Consider the following 21,505-nt stretch of genomic DNA (forward strand, 5'->3'; position numbering starts at 1 on the left):
TTGTTTGTTTGTTTGTGTGTCCTTTAGTCTTGAGTTTGAATAGTCTCAAACTTCCCAAAACGTAGGCAGTGTAAAAAATCTTATAAAAGACAATTTAATGCTTCATTTTTAATCCTGGGTTAGCGTTAATCGACTTTCGAACAACCCAGCCCAGAATATTCAACTGTTTCACCATTCTTCACGGAACCTAAGAAAACCGCATGGTATCATTTCTTTTTTTTTACAAAGGAACACACGTCATATGGTTTGCTTTGGTAACCTTTTCTTTAATGTGACCGCTGCCCGCAGCTCCGGTCTTCAAGTAACTTTCACGCACCACTTGACAAATAGCATGTCTTTCACTCTGTTTGGTTCAGTACATTAAAATAAAACCCGAGTAGAGCATGAAATTCTTGCTTACGTCATAATAGCCCATTTCCGAGTTGGCTTTTACCTCTGTGTCAAAACGATTCTTCGTGCAAAACTATCCATGTGAAAATGTGTTCCCCCTACAGATTCATCTTCATGTAAATCAAACTTATTTTTATGTGAAAGGTTTTGCAAGAGGCCTCGTTTTGAAACAGAGGCACAAGGTTACTCGGAAATGGTCTATTATGGTGAGACTTGCGACTAAAAACGTACAGTCGAATTAACAAATCGAATGTGGTTTAGCGTGGTCTGTACTCTTATGGACAACGATATGCGTCATCGCAGTGATCAAAATGTTGTATGTGGACTCACGAGGGCGCAGCGACTGTATCGTTGTTGATAAGAGTACAGACCACGCTAAACTACATTTCGATTTGTTTTTTACCACAATATCAACGTCAAAGAAAATGTTTTTGTCAGAGCGCGAGCTGAAAAAGGCATTGCGTGACACATTGACGCGTACAGCGTTGTCTGTACCCTTATCGACAACGGCAAATTAGCCAATCAGATTTCGAGATTAGTAGCAATTGTGGTAAAACGACTGCATTGATGTTCCTTTACAGAGGTTACAATATATTACATACAGTGAGCAAAAATATTATAAAATAAAAAATGAGCTGATAAATATTAATTAGGTAATTAAAAATAATAAATAAACAAGTTTTTAAAAGATTGTCACTCTGCACTCGTCAATCTATTGATAAAAACCATCTATGTAAATAATCATTTTAAGATAAATGCATCACAAACGGCCCCCAATGAATGGGTCATGCATGTATTTCATAATTACAGAATAAACGATGTAACAGAAGGAAATTTTTCTATACTCCTGAAAGGACCTTTGTCATATCTTAGAAAATTTAACTTGAATTTCTGGTTTTTCTCTGGTTACACTTAATTCTAACGTACTTCTGTTTTGAGATTTCTTACTTAAAAGGTAACGCCCGACGAGTAAGTCGTATTTTATTCACGTCGAATGTACTTAGAGAATCTTAGAGTCGCAGAAATCTCGCTTGCGCCTGATTCGACTGAACGTTCCATGCCAGTGCACCAAGATCACAACGTACTCTATTTGAGCTGGTTTAGAGCGAATTCGGCAAGTTCTCTGAGAGGTAAATGACTTTTGACAAAACTGAACTGAATGCAAAATATATGTTCTAATTAAATTTATTCAGTTGCGCGTCGATCGTCACCAATTCATTTACGTCATTCACCATACTCTCTCGTCTGACATCACCCTTTTGAGCTTATTCTGAGTTGAGGAGCGACTGGCTGCTCCTTGATATATGGCGTGCAGAATTTCATCACCAAACAACGAGTCTGAGGTGCTCGGTACGTATACGTGCGTCATCGGAAGTGACATCAGCGACGCCCTTCGAACGAAAGATTGAATTGATGACCCTAAACTGAAAGAACACGCTTGCTACTTTCTATCTCTAAGTTAGAACATGAGGTCGCCTGGAGGTGCAAGTGAATCTCTTTTCTTGGGCGAATTCACTTGATTCACTTGGAACAAGAGGTCGTCTGGTGGCGCAAGTGATTCTCGTTTCTTTGTCAAATTCACTTGATTCAATTTCTTCGGTTTCACACTGCCTGAGTACAACTCATCGTCCACATCTTTACCATGTACCATCTCGTAGCGAAAAAGTTTTTCCATGAGAAATCTCTTGTCTCTACCATCCTGAAACACCAAGCAGATCATTTTACATTCAAGTGCAGAGATTAACCAATTAAATCGTCGTAGTATATCAAGTATCCCCAAACTCTACATATGGGTTATGTTAGACGGCCTGCATGGGTGTACTGTAATTTATGTTTTCAGTTAAATTTTCGGCGATTATAGCAGCCATCATGCCCGATTTAAGTTCAGCCCACGTCTCAACTGTCAGTAAAAATTGCAGATTTCAGATAGCAGTTTTCAGTTTAAAAAATGTCTCATTTTTCAGCTGACAGTCATGTTTGACCAGTTATTAGTTATAAGCATCCAGAGCCTCAAGTTAATATGCAGTTCTCAGTGAAGTTATCAGGACTTATTAACCAAGCACGCGGGCCGTAACTGGGGAAATATATCGGCCTGAGGGCTTGACGGCAAGGATGGAGCGCAGCTGGGCTCCGATCCGGGGTCCAGGCCCTGCGCCTCCCACAAAGGTATAAGGTAGGGACTGAATATAAACACTGACCACACACAAAAGCACGGAATCTGAGTCTATAACAATAGAGTAACATACCAGCGCCAACTGATCCTTCAGCGTTTCGATCGTAAGCAACAACGACGTTGTCATGGATTTGAAGTAAAACAACAACAAGCTGTTAAAAGAAAACGCAAGTTTTTAGTGAGCGCTACGGAATAACCAGGTCCCTTATGCAGTTCAACCTGACAATTTATGATAGCTGAAGCTGCTGTAGCTGTTCATCATTTTTTCTAACGTAACAGAAAAAGCGGCATTGTATACTAACCAGACCACTGTCAGAATAGGGAAAATAAAGGTTACTGTGGTCACGAAGTTGATTATTTGTTGAATCCATGATGGCCAAGATGAGATTTCGACTTGAAGAACGTCATAGAGCCTGGCATCTGCTTTACAATATACATTGCTGAAAAAAAGAGGAAAAAGAAACTGATAAATATTATGGTTCAGTTACAACACCAGACAGTTTCAGGCTTCAGCTCGATTTCCGCCGCTCTTTCAAGTCCGATCTACGGGTTGGGGTGAGGGGTGCGGGCTCCTTTCACGAACAGCGGCTGGTGAATCGAGCCCATTACAGGCTTAGACCAAGCCTAAAGAGTTAGGTTGCTTCACTTTTAAGTCTCCACTGAAATAGCACCCAAGGGTAGTATTAATATCTCATTTAGATTTTTCCACCGTTGTCACCTCTCACTCTTAGTGGCCTCGAGCTCATAGTCTTAGTGTTTTGTCGAGTTTTTGATAAACTTCATTCTCATAATACGTACCTAAAAGGTCCAAGACATGATGGCCTCACGCTGAAAAATACAACAAAGAAAATCACATTACACTCACTAGTCCCATATCTTTGGGTATATATTTTACGCCCAGCCGATAACAAAACTTAATCAGTCACGTGGCATGGCCGAATGACTTTCGGCTCGACTTACAGAGAACTTGGGAACAGAGTTTTTGAAGAACGGACGGCAACCGGAAATTTATGTTATTACTCGTGGGCGCTTTCAACCCTTCCTCAACCCACCAGCAATGCACTCGAGAGTTCTACAAAAGTCGATAACACGAGACAAAAAGAGAACATTGGACTTCCATAGTTAGCTGAACTGCGCGCAGCTCAGCTAACTATGGAGTACACAGATTACACCTTAGATAAATCAGCACTTTGCAAATGCGGACTAAATATAATAATGTCTCAACCGTGAGCGAGGTAGGATCGTCCAAAAAGCAAAGCTATTCTAATGGATGACCCCAGTAGAATACAGTTGCACAGAGAGTAAAAAGAATTTTTTAAGATAAAAAGTATTTCTTCATGCGCTAGGCTATAATTAATAAGTGTAATTGACAACCATAGATATAGTGCGCTTTGAGTACAGGAAATGTTTTATATTTTATGGTAATCTGTAGTAACCCATAAAGCTAATGGTTTGTATAGCTTACCCTGCGATGCCCCAGCCGACAGTACCAAGACACAAGAAGAATGAGATAAGAAGTAAAACAGTGAACAAGTGGTTGGAACGAGTTGCTCTGTACGCCTTCTGCGAGGGCCGGTAGTTTAACAGCACTGCAAGCTTAAAAGAAAAAAAAAGTAATTTAGCTTGTGGTGAGACACGACATGACACACGACATGCAGGTGGAACCCTACTACTTCAAGAAGTTCTCGTTTCGTGAAAGTGTACACCAAAAGTAATACTATGTAGCTCTGTATAAGCATTGCAAGCCTATGATGCTAAATAAGATTAGGTCTCTGCACGCATTGCGGACCAAAGGTTTATTATGCTATCATGCTGTGCGGACTAATAATGCCATATTATAAATGTTATGTTGTCAAAGAAAACCTGCATTTTATATGCATGTCTCTGAAGGCGATGTCATGCATATTCAAATCATATTCATACCTATCTATATCATACTATTCTTACTGAAATGCTAGGTTTTTTCAAGTCGATTACTTGGCTGAATTGGAATTTACAGTGTTTCAAAGATAACGTAAGTGCCAAACTCAAGAGATTTTACGGGGTTCTCATGGCTCACTCGATTAGGTGCAAACATGTGGCACGTGACCGGGACCACAATTTTGAGGATAACACCTTGAGAATAAACGGCTGTTATAAATAGCTCAATACTCTTAAACTTGTCCTTCAGGTACATGTAATTCTTTGGTTAAAATGTAGCTCATACCAGCTCAACGTAGAATATAATAAAGAGCTTCACAACCCCCATCGCTGGCATGACAGGGCTAAAGAAGGTTCCAATCCTACAAGTAAAAAGAACATTCACATTAACATATCCTGTACGGAAACATTCTGTACATTCTCTTTTGTTTCCTTCGCTTTTTCTCGTATTTCTGATGTTGGAAAGGAGAGCCTCATCATTGATCACGTTTACACCAAGACCAATAACGTCAGCAACGATACTGGAAGATTTTCACTGTGAACAGTCACTACTGAGTTCTGTAGCTTACAAGACCATTTCTTTTCATAGACTTTAGCTACGATTTTATAATCATCGACGTAATCATGTCTTAAACCCTTTTATAAAATAACACTGATTTTTATATTTTACGTTTTGCTTGGCCCTCAATTAGCTGTAAAGTTATAATATGAAATAACTTTAAAAAAGGTAAAGGAACATGCCCTTCGAGTTTTACTCAACGAAACTTTTGTATCTGAGATTACTTTAAAATGTTGTCCACTTTTCTCGCGAACGGTATGCGAAAACTGCTTTTTTAGCTGTTCGAATTCGGCACGTTGAGCCCAAAATTGGCAGCCATCTTGGAGTGGCCGAAACAGCCTTGTAACGTCCCCACCCTCGTTTGTGTACCCGCTAGTTGATGTTTTTCCTCCAGTTTTCCCACGCGTGGAACTAGCGGTTGCGTGTTCTGATAAGGTTATTGTGCTAATATAGCGCTTTTCACTTGAGTGTCGGAAAGTCTACTCATGGCGATTAGCTTAAAAAACTAACGCTTTTTTTTCATCCAATCAGAAGTAAAACCACAACCAGTCGTAACTCGTTCTCACACGTTTTCCCGCGCTTTGTGCGAGTTTTGATTGGTTGACTGTATTGCCTGATTGTGTCCTTTGTGATTGGCTAGACTAATTACTTTGGCTTTGGTTTTACGACACTCGGTTGAAAACCGCTCTAGTGGTTGTGAGTGCCGTGTTTAGATAGTTGTGACAATTATTGCTTCAAGTCTAACAACTCACCAGATTAGACATTCACCGTACACCAGTCGTAAAACCTGCTTTGGAATGTCAAAGACAGGCAAGCCAACTTTTTTGAAACACTCTGTGTATTTATACAACAGTCTGCGAAAGAAGTTCAAATTAAGACAGGTCACTACTTAACACTGAAATACACGCTACTTAAATCTGGATAGGAACTATTTGGAAAGCACTGATGCAACTAGCAGTTCTAATCATGATAAATCATCGGCAATTTGAAATAAGGTGAAATTAAATAAATGATAGGTTTAAATTTGCATGCAAAGATTCTTAGACGTTTTAAGAGCATTGTCGCAATTGTTAATTGAAAGTTTCAATTAGACACGAGTGGTTCAGGAAGGCATTAAGCGCCTGGAGCGGCCGCTGGCCATTAGAATTGTAGTAACTATATACCAGAAGAACTTGCGAGCGTGACAGCGAGCACGAGGTCAATATGTCGAAGGATGTTGTGTTTATGTTGAAGGTCTAAAATTAAAGTCGCCTGTTTGTTAAAATTCGTCGCTCAAGTGTAAAGGAACACACGCGTGACGTACACGAAGCGCGAGTGTGACAGTGAAACAAACATTCCTGCCTCAGTGCGAAGCTATTTTTTACAATAACTGTTTAATTTCTTGCGCACTGATTAGCTCATTTTTATCATCAATAAGAGTACAGACGGATAAAATTTTAATTTATGCAAGCTTTCGAGTTCAAATTTCAGCTGTCAAACTGCCAACTTTTTAACCAATAAGATTTTATTGACTTTTTAAGTAGCCAATCAAAAGGCGAGAAAAGCTATTGACCAATGCTCGCGTCATTTTGAATAAAATTCACTTATCTTTGTTTACGGCAAGTTGCGGCTCGTGGTTCCACAGCCACTTTGACAATGTTATGACGCAATTTATCATCAATAAGAGGACAGACGCATAAAAAATTGACGTCAATTTGTTAAATGATTCAAGTCTAGATCCTTCGCTCCCCAGTCCCTGGACTATTAAGACTCGCGCGTCACGCTCATGGTGAACTATTCCCGTCTCGTGCAGGAGAGAACCGACGATCATATGGAAAACTCGATACCTTGTAAAATATTTTCAACGCTCTGGAAGTTCTTTTCACTAGTCACCAGCATTTACAATGTTAATGAACTTACTTCCTGATTGAAGTGAACACAAGGGATGAAAAGATATGCGAGAAAAAGTCAAGCCATATCAACATGTACATCTGAGAAGCGATTTCGTTCTCCCAGTTCTGAAACAAATTAAGAAAACCACTGATTCATCAAATTGAAGAGATAAATCGATGAACTTATGAGTTTGCTCTTTGTGCTTCAAATTGGATAATGATAAGCCTTTGCTGCTGTTAATAAAAGCAACAACGACAACGACAACAATCTGATCAAATGCACAGAAACTTCGCACCTGTTGACAGCATGTCTGTGGATTGTCCTCGCATGCTTCATCAACTTTTGAATAGATCTTTATCATCAGTACACCTAATGACGCCAGCCTTAACAGGACAGTCCTGTAAAAACAGAGAGTTTGTAAGAAACGAGGCCGTCTGTGCCAACTAGGCGAGCGGAAGAGAGCAGTCAAGAAGCAAAATTAAGTGTAAGTTGAGGGAACACATTTGCTAACTTTACCAATCAGATCCCTGCAATGTAGCGGGAGGTAAAGGAACATGTACAGTGGATAAAGGAACATGTACAGTGGAATCCTAATTTCTTGAACCCCCAATTTTTCGAACCTCCCAATAACTCGAGCCAAAAGTCGTGTCGCTCCCCTCGGTCGAACCAATTTTCGTTTCACATGGAGCTTCGAAAAATTGGAATTCCACTGCATTCCAATAGGCCAAAGGTTATTCTCAGTGGGTACATTGTGTTCGCGAATTTTACAAACATAAATTTTCTGATGCAAGATTTATTTATCAAGGCGACTAGAATAACTGCAATGTGGAATTTATTGTCCTCATTTATTTAATTGGAGATTTTTATATTAATAAACGTAAGTGAATACTACAGGTGGTGCAGTGGTATTTTAAATTATGTCATACACGAAGTACTAACATAAGGGTGCCTACCTAAACAAGGTGATGTTGACTTCGAAGCCTGGGCTCCAGTCTTCAAATCGCGATAAAAAGTCGAAGATGAAAGGAAATACCAAGTTGAGAACAGTGATTACCAAGGAGGGTCCAAAAAGTAACAATTTTTCTCCTCCTTCAAATGCTTCGCTCGCTTTCTGCTCGTATACCTGAATAACGAAAACATTTTCAGTCATACATTGTTCTACTTAAGGAAAGATGGCCAAACAACGTACTGAGGCAAGATAAAGAATCCGTCTTGTCTCTAAAAAGCAATTGTAAAGTTTAATAGTTCAATTGCGAGTGAATCGATGTAGGCCAAGATTCGTCTTTGTGATCCTCAATGTCTTAACATTGATCATTTTGTTTCTCTGGTCAATTAACTCTGAGCAAAAAGTTTGTACCTTTGTTCTGTGTTCCAAAACATTTTACTTTTGATCGCTCATATCTACTATCAGTAAAATTTTTATTTTGCTCCTAAACCAGAGGTTTGTCACCCAGCTACACGCGTGCTAAGCCTGAAATTGTTCCGCTCAACATTGTGTGGCAGGTGAATGTGAATCGGCTTCTACTTGTAAGACTGACATTGCTCGCAACAACCTCAAGGTGTGGACTTATCAACAGCATCAGCGCCGAGGCAACACTCAACTTTGTACTGATGAATTCATTACAGTAGCGCTACTAAGTTTCTTGCCGTACAGTGAGTTCAACGTATGTTTTAGCAATATCTGAGGCATTGCGAGCAATGCACGCGCCCAACTATCAGTCATGTCATTTTTCTCGAAATTTAGCTATAACAGTCAATAGGCCACTTTCGACATATTAAAATTCAGCTTGATGGTGAGACCTAGAGGACACAAACAAAAGAATTGAATAAACATGTCAATCATGTCCCTTTGTTAGTGTCCTCTAGGCCTTACTGCCGAGCTGAATTTTAATGTATCGAAAACAGTCTATTACGTGGCCTCCCGTGCAGACGCTCTTAGGGCTCGTCACGTGTTCCTTCCCCACGAAGGAACGCGGGACGAGCCCTAAGAGCGTCTTTATGGGAGGCTATCAAACACGATAATGATCTTGTTCTTTTATAAAGATGAAATTTGCATTTGTCGTGAGCGTGGGACATCGAACAAATCTGAGTCCCCAACCGGATTCGAACCCATGACCTCGATTAGAGCCGGCTCCAAACCGGTATCTGGGAGGTCATGGGTTCGAATCCTCTCGGTGACTTAGATTATTTCTCTGTCGCACGCTCTTGAGAAAATAAACAATTCACGTTTGCCATTTATTCACCGAACTGAAAGTTTACCGTATTTCATTATTTATCTTTTTCTTGCCATGACAGTTCTTAATTCTTCTGAGAGCTAACAGCCCCGACAGATTCTCAAAGCCTCTCGTTTAACCCGGGTAAAGTTGCGCGAATTGCTTCTTGTAGCACGTGACCACACTGATATAACCTGTTTTAATTTTGAGCGTGTGGTCTTGGAGCGCCTTTATGTTAATCGCCAATCAGTGACAGTATTGTGTCATTCTGTGGTAGCCGTATATTAGTAAGTGTACTTACAGGGTCTGTAGAGATTGCAACGGCAAAAACAATGGCATAAATAGCACCTCCTAACAGCGCCAATACCAGCAGAGTGGACAAAGTTCTCAAAGTGTAAAGTCCGCACTTTGCCGGTGTTGTTCGACTTTCTACTTTGATCCGTCGTTCCTCTTCTGCAAATTGTGCCTAAAAATGACAACATACATTACAGTCATCTCGTGACTACGCTCAATTTCCGCTGCTCTCTCGTGTCTGGTCTGTATTCCTTCCCGAGAGGAGACTTTGACGGAGGAGCGCGGGCACCTTTCCAGGACGGCGGCTGGTAATCTAGCCTATCTCGTGCTTAGATACCGCGTACTGGAGTTCGTGACATGGGTTCTTACTATCAATGCAGCACTAAAGGGGAATGCGAACTCTCGGCCAGAAATTGACAATCAACTGACTAAGAATTGGGAAGCCGGCAGAGATACCTTCTCTCTACTTATTTTCGCCAGACTTCTCAATTTTTTAATTATAGTGGATATTAACCGCACGATATTTGATAACCTACTACATAATTCTTTATACAACGTGGATGTTAAGCCTTCACCACTACTTGACTAGCAATGAGCGATGGGAAAGGACAAGAGTTGCTGGGGTAGTAATTAAAGGGCGAGTCATCTCTTCCTTCCAGGATTCATTTTAAGAAATTGACAATGTCCTACCGCTGTAAGCGCAAATAGACCGTGTCATGCACGTTGTACGGTTTTGCTTTGTTGGAAAGGAACATGTCAAATTGTTTTGAGTATTAGTTTTGTTATATGGTTTTGTTAAGTATCATTGGAAACTATTGTTATAGAAAATTTATTATACCAATTCTGAGGCTAATTGGTTTTGAATGAAAATTAGCATTTCGAAAATTTTCGCGAAATTTAGTTCCTTTTAACGTATTTTTTGGCCAAATCGCGAAATTTAAGTCTTGCGAAATATGCCAGTTCCATTTTCGCCAAGTTAAGTTTTCCCCCTCGAATAAGTAACAATAAGGTTTTGTTATTTTCGTCACGCAATCTGAGGTCGAACTGTTTCTATGGTTACTGCGCTCATTTCATAGTTGAGGAACCAGTCACGCCGTAGAGGGAGTTGCAGAAGTCCGAATCATACCATCCAATCGAAAACTAGCACGAGCCCCCACGGGTGCTATGGAAACCTTAAAACACGTAGGCATGACGTAATGGTAGAGAGGGAGAAAAGGGGCGTGGTAGAGGGGGAGGTAGTGAGAGAGAAGGAGCAGCAAAGGGATGATTAAAAAAAACTGGAAATCAAGTTATTCCAGAGGAACGTACCCTGAATTTCTGTGCAATGGTCTGAGTTTTTGCTTTGGCAGTGTTTTCATGTGTAATGCAGAAATCCCAGGCAGCAAAAATACTGTTACTGCAAGACGTGGATGTTCCGCCGCTTTCTACGTAGCTTTCTCGGAGACTCGTTCCTAAACTAAACAAACAAGATTTAAACAATAAAGTCAAACAACCGCCAACTTTAAGGATGACAAGAATCATATCAGCATAGCGATATCTTGATAAAACGTTGGTAAGTCTTCTAAAACCCTGTGGAATTCTGAAAAATCTGGTAAAAAAAAAACCTAATAAAACTCAGGTAACCTGCGGAACCTACATGAAACCCCACTGAAACACTGACAAACGGGAAATTCTACGAAGCCATGTGAAAACATATAATTTCGTTTGAAATCACGTTTAATTCATGTAAGACGCAGTTTAAACACCAAAAACCAAAATGAAACGCTGTGAGCCAGATCTCTGAACCATGCATGTATAAAACCACTTTAAATCACAAATGATCATTTGGAACCCTAAGCAAACATGTCACACCAAATGAAACTCAATTTAAATCCCCACCCAAATATGTGTGATGTTAACAAGGTGAAAACGTAGTGAGAAACTGCTACCAGAAACCTTGATATATGTAAACTATATGAATCCATGTGAACCCTAAATGAACCTGTGCGTAATTATGTAAAACCAGGCTCTAAAGATCTGTCAAACATGCACGTACAACCCTGATGAAAGCATGTTGAGCCTGTTAAACCTTATTAAATTAAGCCCTGTGAAACCTTTGATTGCACTGTCTCTCTCGAATCATTAAGATGGCCGATTCCCTCCTTAAAACGCGCGCGCAGGGAATTATGGTGGGCCAAGTTGATGAATACAACTTTTATGATTCTCCATCTCGTAGAGGGAATTAGGCATTAACACATCAAGCTTAAGAAATGGAAATTATGACCATGACGGCTTTTAAATATATGCTTTTAATAAGCATAGACTTTTACGATTTTATTTCTCCGTTTTCTTCTTAGTTTTAGTTTCGATTGAGAAGAGATATCAAACACGCAAGACGGTGGTTGACCATGCAAGTTTTTAAACACCTGGCCTGGGTTGTTCAAAGCCCGATTAAGTTAACCCAGGAAATAAGCGAGAATTTTGATTCCAGTTTTGTAACTCTTGGTGAGTTTTTCTGTTAGTATTGTTTGTCCTCGGTTTTAGCTTTGAATAGTCTTAACCTACACAAAACATAAGCAGTGCAAAACATTTTTATTTTAAGGAAATATTAATACTTTGATGACTTTTTACCCTGGGTTAGCGCACGCATTCACCGCCTTTCAAAAAACCTGGCCCTAAAATCCCGTCAAAAATGCTCCGTTACGCGTCGTATTTTCACCTCTGTTCTCGGTGTTTGGAAATGTGGTCAAACACGGTCTTTCGTGTTTTATATTTTAGGCAAACTGTTGCTTGAAAAAATGGCATCGTGAAGAGAATCTCAATGTGACTGACCTTCTGACCACCATAAAAAGACTGCAAACAAAATACGAGCAACCAACCAGCAGGTAAGCTAATGGAAGGTTGTACGTGACACCAGCGTCTGATATTAACATGGAGGCAGGATACCCAGCATAAAACATAACAGTTCTGTTAATCCAGCCCTGAAATTCAACAAACACTATCACGTGTGTAGCAGCGTTTTAAGCATGCTTCTTGCCTTACAGTACGGTCTAATTTAAAACGATAATAGTAATTAACATTGTTAACCGTACGTATCTATAGCAGAATTCTTGACTGAACCCCCCAAATTCAAATTCGATTCGGAAACAGAGAACGAAGAATCTCTTTCTACTTAATTAAAGGTATTCCATTACAATTTTATGTCGTTGGATACTTATGATTACTTGTGCTTTCATGACTTCCTACTACTGACTTCGCTCAAGAAAAGTATGTCGTACAATTCAGCGAGCAATCGAGTTCGTAATTTCAAATCGGCCTCGCGTTGCGCGCTCGTCCGATTTGGAAATTACACGCGCGATTACTTCCAGAATTGTACTCCACCCGTTACAATCCCTATTTCTAATCTTGCGCCCAAATTGTTACCTTCACCAAAACAGAAAGATCAGTGTAAGACACGGGGGGCGTCTTAGAACTCTACCTGAAAAATTCCTTGGTGAGACGTAACACGGTACGGTCTATGATTGGTTGTTCAAACTAGTTCGCGAAAACTAAAGTTTACAGATTTTCGTTAAATGTATTCTCAGTAGAAAAGAGATCAAATGCTAGACGTGAACATCGACCTCCTTTTAGAATTACACTTAACTGTTAAAATCTTATGTATTGAAATGATTGTACACTTCTTCAAACAAAATCATTTCTAACGGACAGAAAATTGTTCGGGTAGGCGCTCCTTACCTTCCCTGAAATGAAGTCTGCAGCCTGCTGTGTTAAAGTCATGAAACTTGTTTTATTCTGAGTGTGCAGCTCGTCATAATAGCAGGAGTTTGTGTTAGCACCAGAAGTGATGTTGTTCTCGATGATAACTGATGGTAGTGTAACCAGTCCAAACTCCAAAATAAAGGTCGTAATATTAAGGAAGAGCAGTGACTTAAGGAAAACAAAGAACGAGGAAACTCCAGTTCCAAAACGACCTGTAAAACAACGTGACACGTAATTAGGTTCTAACATTATGTGGGAAGCATTTTTGTACCTTATTTCGTCTGTATAGATACTTGTTTTCCCGGGGTGACACCCATATGACGAGGTCGGGGCGCTTATTGCCGTTTATACCAGGCTCGATTTCCGTCGGTCTCTCGAGTCCCATCTACTAGCGCGGGGTTCCATTCCTGAGCAGAGGCTGGTCATCGGACCTATTCCGTTTTAACTGGTATCTTTTAGAGGTCAAATAGAACTTAGGCTACGTCTAAATTGTTCTCCTTTAGGGGTTTAATTCAATTTCTCTGACGACCATCCCCGACCTTTCCATATCGGAATTCCCCCCTCCCCCGGCTGGTTTGATTAAAATAGAAATGAAATAGTATACCTAATGAAACTGCTTCAGTAATAATTACTTACTTAGACAGCGGTAGCGTGCCGCTGTATGACTTTTAAAGGTGGGAATTATCAAAACTTCGAGCCATTTCTGTGTGTATTAGTGGTAAGTATGAAATGGGATGAACGTACATTTCTATCAAGACGCGGCGTTTACAGTTTCAGTTTTTCTTTTTATGGAACAGTTTGCCCTCTCAGGTACGTCTTTCAAGTGATGTAAATGATTTCATAAGTACACTGCAAGATTGTAGCTTTTTAAAACGTGTCTTATAGCTTCTCTGTCACGTTTTTAGCTATCTTATAGTTTTACTTTTTTCCTTTTTTGTAGGGCTTAGCAAATTATATATTATGTATTTATTTTCTAATTTATATATATCTATGAAGTTATTTTAAAATAGAATAACATTATTCTTAGCTAGAACAGAATAATATTATTAGTTGTAATTACTATAGTTATCATTTGTACTCGTTCGTATTTTGAACGAGTTCTTGGCTCCTCGACGAAACGTGTTAAAATAAATAATTGATTGATTGATTGATTGATTGATTGATTGACTGATTGAGCAAGATAATTACGATCATTTTATTCAAGCGTGGATCTCACGAGATGGATCAGAGACAATTCTAAATAGAATATAAAAAGTCCACCAATTGTTAGATTGTTTCATACCTTCCACCCTCTTTAAATGCCCTTTCCACACCTCATAATCCCGACTCCAATGTGATATTGATGATTTAGTCAACTTCCACGACTTAAGACAGACAAGAAAAGGAATGGCAGGTTAAAGGAATTGAATGCAAGACGCCAGCTAAATCCATGCAACTTGAACAACGCGATTTATTTTTCTAGATTCCCATTGTTATTATTATTACCTTTTGGTAAGGTGGAAGTCCACCGTCAACTAAGCCACCCCTCCCTCTGCTCTGGCAGAGAGACTAAACCCCACTTTCCAAGGCAAAAAAGGCAAAAGGCAAATTGTTTTTGATTCTGTTGAACTTTTGTCGAGTCATTCTAATTTTGTTTTCAGCTTATAAAATTTTAGTAAAGCACCTTTATTCACATGAAATTCAAACTTCTAACAGATTTTAATCCTTGATTAAAATTGGACCGATTTTTCAACTGAAATACTCGTACATCGCCCCTATCCTCCCCCCTCATCCCTGCCTATCTCTCTCCTTCCCTCCCCCCTCCCCCAACGCGGCCATTGTGGCAGGACCTGTCTATCTCGTTTAGGCCTCGTCAGCTATCAACGAGCCTGCGCTGGACGAGAAAAGCCTTCTTAAATCTTCGTCAGCGAAGTAAAGTTTTGACTGACTTATGTTAAATTAATTGGATCCAAATGACCCGGCCTAGAAAGATAGAAAACGACTCGTTTGTTATCCCCAAACACGAAAGTGAAGTGAAGTGTTCATAAGCAAACGAATTGAAAACTTATCTCCGGAAGACACAAGGACTTACTGGACAATTATCAATAAGAGCGCAACCAAGATGGCGTGGGTCTCTTGATTCCCTGTTAGTGCGGCAATGACACATCGGAGAAGCAAGCAGAGTTATACATGAGGCTGGGAGAGAATCAAATCACACAACAGACACGGCCGCTGAGAAACGCGATTTGCTCCAACCCAGACCCCTACCGTTTCTGATTACGTCGGCGCGTGAAACCGGCTAATATACTCTATGGGACTGCGTAAGATTATTGACCGAGACCCTCGGTACTACACGCATGGAATAAAGGAAGCTATTCACAAAAGACTTCACGTTACTAACATTAGTAACTGTTACTAACCATGGCAACTCGCATCTTGATCTCTTTCCATTTTGAGATGCGTTTCTTTTTCAATCCCCTGACGACTTTCTCTCTGTCTTTAATTGATTTCCTGAAATTAGAGAAATTCACACGAATCAGCCTGAATTAAATGGAAACAAAGTCAATTTTATCCTGGTCTCCGGTAAATATTTCTTTTATCGCACGTGCATGCAGCCCCGAGAAACTTTATTGTCCTCGGAATAGCCTTACACAATGAATGCCGTTTCCGAATTACAGTAAACTGAGGCTTGAGAGCTATAATTTTTCTTTGATTTATTAAGATGATGACCACAGTCAAGTAATGACAAAATCGTGTGATAACAAAATAATTCGTGTTTCAGATTGGTTCGTTTAGCAATTGCAGCGCTATACTGGGGGTGTCCAGTTACATCTGTTCAATTTGACAACCTTTTGTCTTGTTATAATTATTTTAGGTAATGGAATGAATGCAACTGCAATTAAGGATTTACACTACGAGTGACAATTGAAAATTCATTCAAAATTGCTCGAACCTTCGAATTCAGGCGAGTGAAATTTGAAAGAAAAATTAACTAGACAATTAATGAGAAAATTACGGAGCAAAATTGTGTCCGATAGCAACCAATAACAACGAAGTAACTGTCTCAATCACAGCATAATAGCCATACGCTTGTTTGAACTGTGTATAATTTGATTAAAATGCTGGACCAAATTGCAGTCACGGAGAACCGTTTTAATTTATCTCTCTGGGCTTCTTCAGCACTGGCTATCTAGTAAAACGGAAACAGTGCGAGCGCGATCGAGTTAAAGGCCTTTTGCGGCACGGTTTGAATTTCCAGAAATTTCTAGTGGCGAATGGAGCAGTATATTCCAGAATTTCAGTAAAAGTAGACAACCTTAAGAGGTATGCCCAAATTTTCGAAAACTTTTTATCGGGAATTTCTGTCCCGTTTGATTTTCTTCAGGAATTTTTGGTTGAATCTTTCGCGATACGAAAATTCAGGCCCCGTCCAAATTAGACCGGAGAAATTTGAAAATGGCGTTTTCACCCTGACTGACGCATCAAATGTTTTCCGTCCACACTGCGCCGGCCGAAGAAATTTGAAAACGCAACACCGGTCATTGTGGATTCGTATTTAAAAAAAATAAATTGGGCGGGGGAAATCACTTGATTATCGTGAAGTCATCGTTTTCGATAAGCTGCGTTTTCAAAGTGTTTTCCGTCCACACTAAAACACAAAGCCGGCGTTTTCAAATTCCACCGGTTTGAATTGCGTCTTCAAAAAGCTCCGTTTTCGTGCCGGATTAGTGTGGACGGTTGGCCTAACCGTAGAAATTAAGCTGCGTTTCCGTGAATCCAGTTTTCCGAATTTCCGGAAACTTTCCTAAGAGATTTCTGTACCATTTATCCCCGTTTCGAGAGTTCGGAACTTTTGGTTGAAGTGTAACCGTCCTATAGTGTCACTTTAAACTTTATTTGCCATGTGAAAGGTAATTAAAATGACTGCGCGCCCTCCTTTGGGAATCAAGATTATTTATTCACACTTCTTTCTGCCATGATTACAATCGGTGCATAACAAAACAGATGAATTTGCCAGCCAAGCAGTTTGTTTTATCATGTGGGAAGAACTCATCGAAACTTTATCCTGTTGACAAATGTTGCTTGTAGTTCGTATAGTGTGATCGTCCGGGTGAGTGTAGTTCTGAAAAGAACTGTTGTTGGTGACTACTGATACTCCTGGGTTCTGATACTCCTGGGTTCAAACCATTTACTATGAAATGCTGCTTGTATAAATAGCAAATGCTACGCAAAGTTTTTCAATTGCTCGACATTAATTCAGTCTTTACAATCAGTTCATCAAACAACGAGGTGAAACAATAAACTATTACGCTGGTGCGTCAACGAACCTTATACCACGTACGAAACGCTATACGACAGGTGCAGAACCGAGTAAACAATTCTACCTTTCAAAACTTGATCATTGAACCTTAATCATGACATTACAGAAAATCAGCGGGTGATAAAATACTTTTCTTTCGAAAAAGTCCGAAAGAGTGTGCTCGTCAAACTCGTTTAAAGTGACATAATGAAGCCCGGCCATGCCAGCTGGCTAATATTTACAGATTTTATTCGCAATTGAACTGTGCGATGTGCTAAGCCGACTTATATCTTTATTTAGCTAATACAGTAAAAAAAAATAAGAAATAAAAATATAACTAAATAAATAAATAAATAAAGATAAAGAGCTTTGTGACTAACTCATTAAGACAGTGACAGACTTGATCTTACCTCAATCGCCTCCTTTCTGACATTGGCCGCGTAACAATTTTTGGATCTGCCAATTCTTCTTCCACGTCTAAATCGTCGACAACATCAATCGCGGACAAGAGCTCGATGTCGTTTCTTATAGTAGCTCGTCTAGCAGAGTTTCTCCTGACTCCGACTCCATGTACAGACCTCTGTGAACTACGGTTGGGTAACCGCTGAGTCATGGCCAGGTTCTGTAGTGACAACTCAGTGTTGTCTTTCAGAGAACCTCTGGTTTCAGAGTTTCTTCTCCGTAGGTTAGACGCCGTGTTGTCGTGGACAGACGTCTGAGCAGTTTGGCCAGGAAGCTGCGAGGCCTCTGTCAGCTCTACATCGTGGTCTTTAGTGACAATACCATCTTCCAAATCTGCATCAGTGATTTCAAACATAGATAACTGTTAACAAACTGAAACTGCTCGCACCGTTAAGTAAGGGGGCAACAAGTTATTAAACGAAGAGCAATTGCCAGCTAAGGCAACGCAGGGAACAGCTAAGGAAGTGCATCTCGCACATATTTAAGCTTATCAAGCTTACGTAGCGTTGTAATTACACGGAGGACACATTCTGTAAACTTACCTACGAAAGGTGCAACGCGAGCGTTCATCTTCAGTAAGTGATGACAATACCAGTAGATGTTCAAACCAGTGTATGTTCAACTTGTGCCATCTAGTCCAACGAAGAAATATTGCGCACTTACAATTGTGGTCTTATAGCGGATAGTTAATAATTATGTAAACGCAGAGAGCATACAGCTATCGGAAGAGTATGAATTATTCATAGTTTCCAGTTTGTTTCCAGGAAACCATGATAGTAACTGGAAAATCAGGAATGGTTTCAGCAAGGAATAAAGGATCAAAAAATCAAGCCGTATGTTTATATTTGTCAAGTTTGTCGGAGGTTTAAATGGCGATTTACTGATTAAACTGTCCTTTACAGCCCAGCTGTTCTATCAAGATTGAAATGCATGTAGACGGGCCCTATTTTATCCAAAAGGGATGATAACATTTACATTTTGTTAAATGTTGGATTGGGGCACTTGTGCCTGAGATTTTGGTTGCAGTGATAAATCGCTTTGCTGTAGTCTTTTCTGAAAACGCACTTGAAAAAGACAAAATAAAAACAATTAAGCAAACCTGCCATTGTTTGTTCGCTCATATTTTTTCATCTTAATCCCCTCGGATGGATTGGTCACACAAGAATGACTTCTCGAAGAATAGATTTGATTGAAACGTTTCTTTGATTCTCATGGATACGGACAAACAAACAAAATTCATTTTCAATGCCTTTTAAGCTGAATTAACTCTACTTTCAATTCTTTTGTCTTGCATGCTTCCAAAGCTTTTCAATTTATCTCCCACTGAGAGAAATGCAAAAAAAAAAATTGTTTATATTTTGCTTTTAAAGGATATTTTCTTCGAGAATTTAAGATAACAAAACAAAATATTTACTTGAAACCCTTCGTGGAACACTGACATATTTTTGTGTGTGTTGGAGGGATTTTACAAATTGGTCATCACTTATGAATGGTTACAATTGCACTATAAAGTCAACTCTCGTTACAGCGGACACCCTCGCGACCTTCACTTGGTGTCCGTAATAGCGAGACTCCGTTATTTTTGGTTGTGAAGTGTACAATATAACGTATACTGTTATACTCATTTAAGGTCTCCAGTTTCTCTTAATTTGTAATGCACATTTAGTTAGTTTAGGTAATCATACGGTTTCCAGTTCAATTTGGAATTAATTTGCACGAGTGACTTTTAAAAAAACTCACAAGTGCAAATTAATTCCAAATTGAACGAGAAAAACCGTATGATTATTTATTATATGGAGAAGAGTGTTTTACTGGGAACTAAACCACTCGTAGATTCCATACGCCACTTCATCCGGGACCCGAGTGGCGTATTTTCCGTATGTCACCTTTGTGAGTGTCGTATCGTTCAATGACGGCACGATTCCCGCCTTTTGCTTTTGTTGAATTGGTTTCTCCATATAATAAAAAGAACATTACACGTTGGCTCGAAGATATGAATTTTATGTTCTCGTGGCAAGAACAATATCTCACTCGTTCGCTTCGCTCACTCGTGAGATATTGTTCTTGCCACGAGAACATAAAATTCATATCTTCGAGCCACCGTGTAATATCCTCTATTTATTAATAAAATAAACATGAAAAAAATTCGCGTGGAGGAACTGCCGGAAGATCTTTCTTGAAGCCATTTTTTCTTATTCGAGAAAACTTTTTTCAAAGTTTCCGCACAAAATTTTCGTCATCATTTTAATACGTGATATCATTGGCCTAGGAAATTTCTTATAGTCTTTCAGCCGATCATAATCCAGAATTATGTATCATTTTCACTGGTGTTACACTTAAACTGAACTTCTCTCACCCAATCGGCATCGAGTAATTTTTTCATGTATATTATTTGATCCATAATCATGTAATTTATTCTTAAAAATGTATGTATGTATACTTAATTGGCCACTCCCCATTGGGGCTTTTCGGGACCAGTGTAAACAATGATAAATAAATATAAGGTAAATATAATGAAATGATGAGAAAAAAAAAAAAAAAGAAAGAAAAAAGAACCAAAAAAGACTGCAGAATAATCATGCCATTCAATACGTTTAAGTTGTATGTTACGAGGAAGAACGATAAAAATGTTTGTTTGGGACAACCTGAAGTGCCCGCAGTTCCGTAAAAGCTGGGGTTCGTAATAGCGGGAGTTTCGGTCCAGACATTTCTTTGAATGTTCAGCCGGGAAATTAACTTGTCCGTAAAAGTGGATTGTCCAAAGGCAGAAGTAATGCTCGATTTGCGCCAATGAGCAGTAAAATGTCGATAATATGCCTTGGACCTATTTCGTTCCAAAGACTCATCTTTGACATGCAGGACAACATCGGAAGAAATCTTTCATTTCGAAACTACTGAAGTATCTCAATCACGGAAACAAAAAAGCGATGGATTTCAGGTGGTCGGCTTGCACAAAAAATTTTTTCTTTGACAACAAGAATTTCACAGAATGAGCCCAAACTACGCCGGAGAAATCTGAAAACGCCACAATCATCGGTTATTTTGGATTTGTGTTTAAGGAAAACCAGGTCAGGAAAATCACATGATTATCGTGAATCGTAATATCTTCGCTTTAGAAAAGCTCCATTTTCAAGACGCTTTCCGTCCACACTAAAACGCAAAGCCGGCGTTTTCCAATTCCTCCGGTTTGAAGAGCGTTTTTGAAAAGCTCCGTTTTCGTGACGATCATTGGGAATGGTACGCCTAACCGTAGAAATTCAATGAAGCCGCGTTTTCAAATTTCTCCAGCGTAGTATGGACGGGACCTGGGTATTTTTGTTGTAATGTCTCGTTCATTTTAAGGGCGGCGCTTTTGCGAGTAACTTTACTTCAACATGGTGTGGGTCATGCACCGTCATTTAACACCGTGGGCTCAGTGCGGCCATTATCGACCCCAGGGCCCTTTGACTTGTGGTTGCCCCTTTTTTTGCGAGTGTTTGTTAGAACTCTTTTACCCAGTTTCCTTATGCCGCGACATGCCTGGCACATACCTGAACTGGTATACCGTTACGGCATTATGCGAACATTTGTCGTCGAAGAATAATCTGTCCCAGACACTGACCGCC

General features: G+C 39.6%; 1 protein-coding gene across 1 annotated transcript; it reads right to left on the reverse strand.

Annotated features, from left to right (window-relative positions):
* Positions 1 to 242: 242 nt before the first annotated feature.
* Positions 243 to 18,255, reverse strand: LOC110040886 (transmembrane channel-like protein 7). Its single transcript, XM_089289323.1, has 17 exons — positions 17,849 to 18,255; positions 15,559 to 15,649; positions 14,442 to 14,523; positions 13,136 to 13,371; positions 12,233 to 12,381; positions 10,730 to 10,877; positions 9,429 to 9,593; positions 7,868 to 8,037; positions 7,210 to 7,312; positions 6,942 to 7,039; positions 5,795 to 5,896; positions 4,770 to 4,845; positions 4,029 to 4,159; positions 3,362 to 3,391; positions 2,866 to 3,003; positions 2,637 to 2,715; positions 243 to 2,089 (listed from the first exon to the last, which is right to left on the reverse strand). Exons 1-17 carry the CDS (start codon positions 18,253 to 18,255, stop codon positions 1,850 to 1,852), a joined length of 2,445 nt encoding a protein of 814 aa, XP_089145449.1. The 3' UTR covers positions 243 to 1,849.
* Between the last annotated feature and the right edge of the window lie 3,250 nt (positions 18,256 to 21,505).

Source organism: Orbicella faveolata, unplaced genomic scaffold (genome assembly GCF_042242905.1).
Source record: "Orbicella faveolata isolate gen_17 unplaced genomic scaffold, um_ofav_v1 contig_2, whole genome shotgun sequence".
NCBI lineage: Eukaryota > Metazoa > Cnidaria > Anthozoa > Scleractinia > Merulinidae > Orbicella > Orbicella faveolata.

Bases quoted from the DNA above. Each gene is read 5' to 3' on its own strand.
- LOC110040886 (XM_089289323.1), bottom strand. From the start codon at position 18,255: ATGTTTGAAATCACTGATGCAGATTTGGAAGATGGTATTGTCACTAAA. The intron at 15,650-17,848 runs GTAAGATCAAGT...CTCTAATTTCAG, and splicing joins TCAGAAAGGAGGCGATTGAG to GAAATCAATTAAAGACAGAG. The intron at 7,040-7,209 runs GTGCGAAGTTTC...AATTTGTTTCAG, and splicing joins CACAGACATGCTGTCAACAG to AACTGGGAGAACGAAATCGC.